A 10,276-nucleotide genomic window follows, 5' to 3' on the forward strand; every position below is an offset into this window, starting at 1 on the left:
TAGGTGGGTTCGAATCAGTGAGATTGGCTCAGGACAGAACAGGCTTAAGAGCTGCTGTACAAAGGGTTGCTGAGTCGCAGGCAACTCGACAGCACATAGCAACAACAACAATGGATATGTGCAATTCACTGCGATGGAATCATATTTTACTCAAAGCAACCCCACAGGGTAGAGTAGAATTGCCTCATCAGGTCCAAGGCTGTAAATCTTAATGGGAACAGAGTGCCTCATTTTTCTCCCAGAGTGACTGGTGGGGTCAAACTATTGATATTCCATTAGAAGCACAATATTTAATTCACTACACCACTCAATGTCAAGAAGACAAAGATTCTCACCACTGGACCACTTGGCAGCATCAGGATGGATGGTGAAGAGATTGAGATTGTTCACAGCTTTAGTTTGCTTGGTTCCACAGTCAACACTCTTGGCACCAGTAGCCAGGAAATGAAAAGACATATTGCGATGGGAAAGTCTGCTGAGGGACCTCTCCAAAGTACTGAAGTGCAATGGTGTCTCTCTGGAGACTAAGGTGCGTCTGATACAGGCCATGGTCTTTGAAATCACTTGTTATGCATCAGAGAGTTGGACAATGACCAAGGAGGATAGAAGGAGAATTGATGCCTTTGAGCTGTGGTGCTGGAGAAGAGTATTGAGGGTACCATGGACTGCTAAGAAAACAAACAGATTCATCCTGGAAAGGGTTAAACCGGGTGGCTCCTTGGAGGCAAGGATTCTGAGGCTCCATCTAACATACTTTGGACATGTAAGGAGGGACCGGTCCTTGGAGAGGGACATCATGCTTGGGAGGGTGGAGGGACAGCACAGGAGGGGAAGGCCCTCTATGAGGTGGACTGATTCAGTGACTGGGGCAATCAGGATGGGAGTGTCAGAGACAGTGCAATTGGAACAGGACAGAGCAGAGTTTAGGGCTGTTGTACACAGGGTCGCTATGAGTCGCAAGTGACTCGATGGCACATAACAACAACAACACACCACTTAGGGTACCTGTGTTCTCTAATGTTGTTGTTAAGGACCACTGATTTGATTATAACATAGCAGCCACTCAAGAAAATCAAATCTGAAATTTGCCCTACCCTCGTGATCTCCAATATACTTAAGCCCATTCAGCAGAGAAGTGCCAGATGTACAGGCTGAGTCTAGAAGAGCTGAGGAACTAGGGACATCATGACCAACGTTAATGGATCTTGGCTAAAAGCAGAAAGTACTAAAGGAACGTTTGTGTTTCATTGACTACGCAAAGGCATTTGACAGTGTGGATCACAACAAACTGTGGCTAACCTTGAGGAGAATGGGGATCTCAGAACACTTAATTGAGCTCATGTGAGGCCTATACTTAGACCAGGAAGCAGTCCTGAGAACAGAGCAGGGAAACACCTTATGGTTCAAAATCAGGAAAGCTATGCATCAGGATGCATTCTATTTCCATATCTTTTCAATCTATATGCAGAACACATCACTTGGGAGGTTGGACTTCATGAGGAGGAATGTGGCATCAGGATTGGAGGAAGACTCATCAATAAACTGTGCTGTGCAGAAGACACAACCCTGTTTGCTGAAACTGAAGAGGACATGAGGTGTTTGCTGCAAAAGTTCAAGGGCTGTAGCCTTCGATACAGATTGAAGCTCAACATCAAGAAAACAAAGATCCTCACCACTGGGCCAATTCGCAGCTTCATCATGAACAGAGAAGAGATTGAGATTGTTGATAACTTCAGCTTGCTTGGTTCCACAATCAATACTCTTGGCACCGGTAGTCAGGAAATCAAAAGACAAATTGCATTGGGAAAGTCTGCTATCAGGGAACTCTCTAGAGTACTGAAAAGTAACAATATAAGTCTGGAGACTAAGGTGTGCCTGATTTAGGCCATGGTCTTTGCAATTACTTGCTATGCCTCCAACAGCTGAACAGTAACTAAGGATGATAGAAGATTTGATGCCTTTGAATTGTGGTGGAGAAGAGTGTTGAATATATCATGGACTGCCAAGAGAACAAACAGGTCTACCCTGGAGAGGATAAAAACAAACTACTCACTGGAGGCAAGGATTTTGAAACTATCTCTCACATACTTTGGGCACATGGCCAGGAGGGACTAGTCCTTGAAGTGGGACATCATGCTTAGAAAGGTGAAGGGACAGCGTAGAAGAGGAAGACCCAAGATAAGATGAACTGATGCAGTAAGTGGAAAAATGGAATTAGCTCTGTCAGAGAAGATGGGATTGGCTCACGATAGGGCAGGTTTTCAGAGCTAATGTACAGAGGGGTCACTATGAGTCGCAGGCAACTTGATGGTACATGACAATCACCACCCTAGGGAAATCATCACGCTTTCTCCGACTTCACTTCACAATAGATTACAAATCTAGAAAACATAGCTAAAAAGTACCCAACTAATGGATGCTGTTAAGTTTACAAAATATGCCTGGCACTTAGCAAGTGCTCAAATCCAACTATTACATTAACTTGGAATTCTAATTTCTACAGATGCTTTGAGACCCTCTCAAATATACTACTTCACTTGTTTGAGCACCCCAACTAAACATAATAATTCGCTATTTTAAACTCTCCTTTAAATTGTGGTGCTGGAAGAGAGTCCGGAAGGACCCTGGACAAGGAAATAAATAGGTCTGTCATGGAGAGAGTGAAACCAAGTTTCTCTTTGGAGGCTAGGATTTTGAAACTCCATCTCACATACTTTGGGCACATGGCCAGGAGAGCCTGGTCTTTAGAGAAGGACATCATGCTCGGAAGGGTGGAGGGCAGGAGAGGAAGACCCTGGATGAGATGGATTGATACAGTAACTGGGGCAATGGAGGCTGATGTGTCAGAATTAATGAGACTGGCTCAGAACAGGGCAGGGTTCAGAGCTTCTATACATAGCGTCACTATGGGTTGCAGGCAACTTGACAGCACATAACAACATTTTATTGATTCGTATGCAACTTTTTACTCAATGGCACATAAGAGCAATATGCAACTTCTTTTTTATGCCTAACAATGAGACCGTAAGCACTAAAGTAACATGGCCTTTGGATTTCCTAAAGCACCTAGCAGAATGTATTATACATGTGCAATAAAAATTTATTAAATAGAACTGGATTGGCTCTTGAGTTATGGGTGACTAGAACCAAAGCTATCTGAAAAAAAGCTTAATGGAGAATTGGTGTGACAGTTTAGATGAACGATAGGAACCAAAATCAGATAATGATTTGTAACTATTTCAAGCACTATGTGCAAATTAAATTATGTAGTCTTTTTAATCCTGGGGTTGAGATGTGACTTCTTCAATGTTATACTTGATCCATGAGAACTTAGACCTCTTTGTTCTTTTGTTGCCATCAAGTCAGGACCAATTCATAGCTGATCCTCCAGTAGGGTTTCAGAAGTTGTAAATCCCACTGAAGGAGAATGCTCATCTTTGTCTTGAAGAGCAGCTGAAGGATTTGAACCACTTGCCTTTAGGTTGGCACTGTAAGGGATTAAGTGTGTCAGAGATTTTGAGAATGGCAGAGAATAGAACAGGGTTCAGATCTGTTGTTCATAGGGTTGTTATGAGTTGTATTCAACTCGATGACACCTAACAACCACCACCCACTAGGCCACCAGCATTAGCTTAGTTACTAGATCCCCTGCCTAAAACAATGCCTAAAATATTGTGATGTTCAACATATCTGTTGAATAAATGAAGAGGTAAATAAGAGTTATTAAGCAACAGAATAAGGAATAAAATCAAGCCCACCTAACTCTCAGTTCAATTGTTTACTATGTTAACTATGTTGCCAGTTTAAAACAGAAGAAAGTGAAGTTTATTGAGAAACATTTTAGAAGGAAACAGGTCGGGGGGATCATGTTGAAGTAATCATACTCCCCAGTTCATGGTACATCTCTGTATTTTACATACGTTATAGCACTTGATCGGGTAAAAGAAATACTCTGAGGCACTTATATCTTACTTTTACAGCTAAAGAAACAACCTCCACAAAATAACTCCCTCAAATTTATACACGCAGCATAGTGGCTGATTTCAACCTAGATCTAATTCCAACACTTGTGAGGTCTACATTGGTCCATGTGTTGATTGATAAAAAGGGAGTATGCTGCAAAGAATGGCAAAGGAAGGTATAGGTAGGTAAAGGTTATATCCAAGCCTACTTTAAGTTGCTACCTAAGTTGATGAACAAGAATTACGTTATACGTAACAAACATTCCATGCAAAGCAATCTCTCATTACTTCTAGAATGCTACAACTTGAACAAGAGCTAAGGACAAGTTTAGAGAGGGTAGCCAAGGATAACTGAAGAAATAATTAAAACTTAGCATTTCACATTGGGTAGGAAACAAGGTCAAAGCCTAAGAATATGGGAAAGCAACGAGAACGAGTGTTTCTCAAAAAGTCTTGGAAGGCACACGATGAAGTTAGGAAGGAAGTAGTCAGCCCAAAGAACAGTTTGGACTGGTCTTGGAATCAAGTACAGTAAGGGCCAGCTGGGAGTAAATGGCTCCTGTCTCTCTCTGACAGCAAGCCTGAAAGGCTCACCCTCAGTCCCTTCTGTCGCAGATTCCGAGCTCACCAGCGGCCTGGGTGGCACTGTCCTATGGTCTCCTGAAGACTCTGCCGCTTCCGCCATCATGATCCTCCTTCACTGAGGTCGCTCCCACAAGCCTTTGCGGAAACTGAGACGTGGAGGTCATGGCAGGTTGGCGCGTCATCGCGCAGCAGTTGCGTCACCGAAAGGCGCCAGGTAACTGCGGGTAGCCCCACTGTACCTTGGTCACCTCGTCTTGTCTTTTCTGGACCACAGTTCCTACATAGTCTCCCTTCATTCTCAGGTCCTTCTGTCGGTCTGCGACCCCCAGGTGCTTACTCAACTTTATCATCTACGTGCACCCCTTCTAGCTATCAGGAGTTGGTTGAGAGTCCTGAACACAAACCAAAAAAACCCACACTCACTACCACTGAGTTGGTTCCGACTCAAGGCGACACTCCATCGGGTTTCTGAGAATGTAAATCATTACAAGAGGAGTCTGCCTATCTTTCTTCTGCATATTTGTATATCTGGTTGGTAGCGCGCAGCACATTTTCAGTTATTATTGCTGCCTTAGAGCAACTAAAGTCTTCCTGAATGAAATAAAATGCCCCTTCCTGCTCCCTCCCTGCGCCGCTGCCTGGCTAATTCCCAATTCTTAGTCTGTCTTGGAAGAAGTGCAAGGATGCCTCTAGAAGCAAGGATACTGAAATTTCGTTTCATAAACCGGCCATCTTGTTAAGAGAGACCAGTCTTTGGAAAAAGACATCATGCTAGGAAAGGTGGACGGTCAGCGAATGGGAGGAAGACCCTCAACCAGATGGATTGATAACAATGACTACAGCTATGAACTCAAGTATGTTAAAGATAATATAGACAGCACAGGATAGGGCAAGGTTTATGGAGGAGCTATTAGCTGTACTCAACTCCATGGCAACTAACAGTGACTCCTGGAAACTCTGATTACCATGTTGGGCTGCTCACTTAAAGGTTAGAATCCATCAGCTGCAACATTAGAGAAACAGACATAGTCTCATTCCATAAAGATTCACAGCTTCAGAACCTATGTTTCCCACTGGGCTTCAGTAGATAATAAACGGTTCCAGAGAGCCCTAGTGGAGCTATGAGAAAAGTGCTTAGCTGCAAATTCAAAGGTTGGAAGTTTCAAACCACTAGCACCAAGACAGTCCAGTTCAACCATGAAGCAGTTTTACTCTGCTCTGTTAGGGTAACTTTGAGTTTGAATAAGGCATCTCTGAGTTCCACTCTCTGACAATGGGATTTGAGCTAATTACATTGGCTCCACGTCAATCTCCAAAATTCCTTTTCTTCCTCATTAAGGGAAGGGTGGGAGCACCTTATACAATAGCCAGAATTTTAATCCTATTTCTACTTTCAGAGTTGCAAGGAGACTTTAGACAAATAATGAAAATGTTCAGCCTAAAAGAGAATTATGATGGAAAAAATTTTTTCTCTCATTTTTTTATTAATTTTAATGAACAGTTACAGAGAATTTGGATTTCCATCCATCCATTCATTGCTGCACTTTTCTCCCTGCCCACCCCCCCCCCTCCAGTTCGCTCCTCTCCTTGGAAAGACAAAAGAAAAACTCCTTCATTGGTATACAATTCCCTCATCCCCTGCCCCCACACCGAGAACACTTCCCTATGCAACCTTAATTCTAGACTCCTGTGCTAACCATAGTACCTAATCATATATTGCCTTTAATCTGTTCTATCCCTCATCTATTTCATTACGGTGTACATAATTTATCCAGTTTTTTCTCAGTCTTACCCCAACCCTGATGTCAGTCCCATTCTACAACAGTGGCACCATGCAGAATTTGTCCCTTTGTAACTGAGATATTTCACTCAGCATAATGTCTTCCAGGGTCACCCATTTTGAATAATATTGCATGAGTTCCTTGTTTTTCAATGTGGCGTAGTATTCCATTGTGTGAATATACCATAGCTTCTATATCGATTCGTTTGTTGATGGGCACTTAGGTTGCTTCCAACTCTTGGCTATTGTAAACAAAGCTGTGATACACATGGGTGTGCATATATCCACTTGGATGGCAGTTATGGTCTTTCGGGAGTATATTCCCAGTAATGGAATTGCTGGGTCAAATGATATCTCTATTTGCAAATTTTTGAGAAAGCGCCACATTGCTTTCCACAATGGTTGCACCATTTTACATTCCCACCAACAGTGAATAAGTGTTCCAGTTTCTCCACAACCTCACCAGCATTTGTTGCTTGGGGGAAAAATTTTTTAAAGACTCTACATGTCCTGAACTGTTTCCCCTACCTAATCCCTAGACTTTCTTTATGCCTCTGACTCAAGCTTATGTTGGGGCTAGGGAAAGATGAGAGAGCATAGTTGGTAGGAAATTGCTCTGCTAGTCCTAAGGCCCAGGGTCACCATTTGATTCAAATTCAGCAACACTATGGGACAAACATATGGTCTCTCCCCCTGAAGTTTACTGTCCAGGAAAACCCAATGAAGGGTCACTATGACTCAGAATCTTCTCTACGGACAATGAAGTTTTTTGAGATAAAGTGAGATAATTCAGCCACTGTTGGTGCAATCAACATATTCAGGATAACTGGTTGCCCTTTCAGTGTATAAATGCCAGTTGCCCCGCATTTAAACATTAAGAAGATGTGAAATAGTGCTTTATATTTTTTGATAGACAATTCAGGCAACTGCTTAAAGAAGAAAGAACGTGTAAAATGGACAGAAATGCACAAGGTCTTAAATATACCCAGCAAAATTCTCAGACTGATGTTGCTATTATCTGTTGTTGTCATCAGGGGATTTGTTTATTTGTTTTTTTAAATATTCTTACAACACTTTCCCCTTTGTAAACCAAGAGCATTTTCAATAGTTGCACAAAGATTGGCCAACGTGATGCCAAGGACTTGAATTCCATAAACCATGTCTGCTCTCTTCCAAAGCTTTACTTAACCACTTTAAAGGTGTTTCTTTTCAGGCCTTAAAAGTTATAAAAAAAAAACAAAACCAAAAAAAGTTATCAAACAGAATCTGGTTCAAGTCCCTGCAATCAACTTTGCTTTGCTGTGCATGTACAAAAAATAAGTAAACTGTGAGATACCCCTATGAAAATCCCTCCGATTTTTAACAAAACTCAAAATCATTGTCATAGAGTTGGAACTGCCTCATAGCTGATCCTCCGGTGTGCTTTTGGGAGTCTGTAAACCACATGGGGCAGAGATCGCTTATCTTTCTCCTGAAAGCTCTATGGAAATCACCAGAGAGGTGCTGCCTTTGGCTCAGCAGTACAATTCCTTATAGACCAGGCCACTAGATCTCATGGAGTACCAAAAAAGCAAACAAATCTATCTTGGAAGAAATGTAACCAGGATGCTCCTTACAGGCAAGGACCGTGAAACATCATCTCACATACTTTGTGTATGTTGCCAGGAGGCATCATACTTGGGAAGTAGAAGAAGATCCTTTAGGTGATGGATTGATACAGTGACAGTAGCAATGTTGTTGGCTTAAGCAAAGTAGAAACTGTGAGAATGGCACAGGATAAGTTAAGGATAATTCATAGAGTTGCTATGAGTCAGAGATGACTCAATGACACATACCAACAATAATAATTATGCTAATTATACCATTTCCGACACATGAGATGCATAACCACTGCATACATACTCCACCCTGATATCTAATTTTGATTAATAGATGTAACTTCCTTTTTCATAAGCAATAAAAATGTCATAAGCCTGCAGTCTAGTGAGTCAGTTTTGAAGGTTATCAACTTCTGGGTTTGTTGCTCAGTGCTCAGCAATATGTAAATATATTTATGTTACTTTTTCCTCCATATACCTTATTTTTTTAAATAAAATTTTATTTTCCTTGTGATTTTTTGTTTTTCTTTTTTTCATTGAAATTTTAATGAAAATTTACAGAGACTTTGGATATCTATTCATACATTGTTGCACATGTTCCTCCCTGCCCCTTCCCCCTAGTTTACTTTTCCCTTTGAAAACAAAAAAAAATATTTCATTGATTTACAATCTCCCCCAGTCCACTTTGCTCTGCAGCTCTCATTCGGGACTCTTGTAATGAAAATAATACCCAATCAAATATTCCTTTTATACAGTTCTCTCCCATATCTGTTTCAATGCAGTATACATTAAGTATCCCTTCTTTTTTTAGGTTCCCTCCCAAGCCTGATGTCAGTCCCGTTTTACAACAGTGGCACGATGCAATTTTTGTCCTTTTGTGACTGAGATATTTCACTCAGTATAATGTTCTCCAGGGTCACTCATTTTATATATTATTTCACAAGTTCCTTGTTTTCCAATGCACTATAGTATATTCTGTTGTGTGAATATACGACAGCTTCTCTATCCATTTGTTTGTTGATGGGCACTTGGGTTGTTTCCAGCTCTTTGCTATTGCAAACAAAGCCACAATTAACATGGCTGTGAATATATCAACTTGGTTGGCAGTTATGGTTTCTTTAGAGTATATTCCCAATCCTACAATAAGACCATAAAGAAATACCAGAAGAATGTCTATTTATACTTTATTGACTCTGTAAAGGCTTTTTACTGTGTGGATCATAACAAGTTGTGGATGAGATTAAGAATAGAAATCCCAGAGCACTTGATTGTGCTCATGTGGAACCTATACCTGGATCAGGAGGCTGTTGTGTGAATGGAGCAGGGGAGTCCTGAATGATGTGGAATTTGGAAGGAAGTGTGTCAAGGTTGTATTCTCTCTAATTACCTGTTCAAACTACATGCTGAGCAAACTATGCAAGAAGCTGGACTCTGAAGAAAAGTGTGGCATCAGGATTGGAGGGAGACTCATCAATTACCTGCATTATGCAGATGACACAACCTTACTTGCTCAAAGTGAGGAAGACTTGAAGCACTTGTTGCAGAAGATAAAATATAAATAAGATAAAAAATATAGCCTTCAGTATGAATTGCATCTCAATATCAAGGAAGTAAAGATTCTTCCCACAGGACATGCAGTGTCATGATGGATGAAGAGGAGATTGAAACTGTCAACAGCTTCATCTTGCTTGGATCCACAATTAACACCATTGGTATGAGCAGTCAGGAAATAGAGACACATTATTGTTGTTGTTATGTGCCCTCTTGTCGCTTGCGACTCATAGCGACCCTATGTTACAAGAGCCCTAAATGCTGCTCTATCCTGTGCCAACCTCACCATCTCTGACACACTCATTCCCACCACCCCAATCACAGAATCGATCCATCTCATCAAGGGTCTTCCTCTCCTGCGCTGTCCCTCCACTCTCATAAACGTGATGTCCCTCTTTTTTTTTCTTATTAAGATTTTAATTATGGTATATTCTTAAGGAGCACATCTGATAAACGAGGCTTCTATATTGGTACTGCACCGTTGCTATCCAAAGACGAACATAACTTTCTGATCCAAGTTCCACCAGATGAAGGAAATGGGAAGAGAAGTGTGTTGGCAGTGCTTTAAGAAAGGAGAATCTAAATATTAAGTAACACTTTTAAATACTCTTGAAGGTGGAATTATCCTAGGGACAAAATATAATATGCGACCAGGGAAAAGCACTCCTAGCTGCTATTTAAGAAAAGCCAACTGAACAAAGATGGCTTTGTAGCTATGGGCTTGAAGGTGTGATTTTTTTTCTATAATTATATTTTGTTAATTTTCATAAACATTTACAGAGATTTTGGGCTTCCACTCA

General features: G+C 41.1%; 1 protein-coding gene and 1 pseudogene across 1 annotated transcript in view; one reads left to right on the forward strand and one right to left on the reverse strand.

Annotated features, from left to right (window-relative positions):
• LOC102873501 (protein YIPF6-like) overlaps nucleotides 1-4,670 on the reverse strand; it is a 56,476-nt gene extending 51,806 nt beyond the window's left edge. Inside the window, exon 1 of the mRNA XM_006901988.1 lies at nucleotides 4,591-4,670. Coding sequence (XP_006902050.1) covers nucleotides 4,591-4,650 — 60 coding nt within the window. The 5' untranslated portion in view covers nucleotides 4,651-4,670. The remainder of the gene's footprint in view (nucleotides 1-4,590) is intronic.
• Nucleotides 4,671-4,709: 39 nt separating this feature from the next.
• LOC102877514 overlaps nucleotides 4,710-10,276 on the forward strand; it is a 12,108-nt pseudogene continuing 6,541 nt past the window's right edge.

This window comes from Elephantulus edwardii, unplaced genomic scaffold, assembly GCF_000299155.1.
Source record: "Elephantulus edwardii isolate Elephantulus edwardi_28Jun2011 unplaced genomic scaffold, EleEdw1.0 scaffold00355, whole genome shotgun sequence".
NCBI classification, from domain to species: Eukaryota; Metazoa; Chordata; class Mammalia; order Macroscelidea; family Macroscelididae; genus Elephantulus; species Elephantulus edwardii.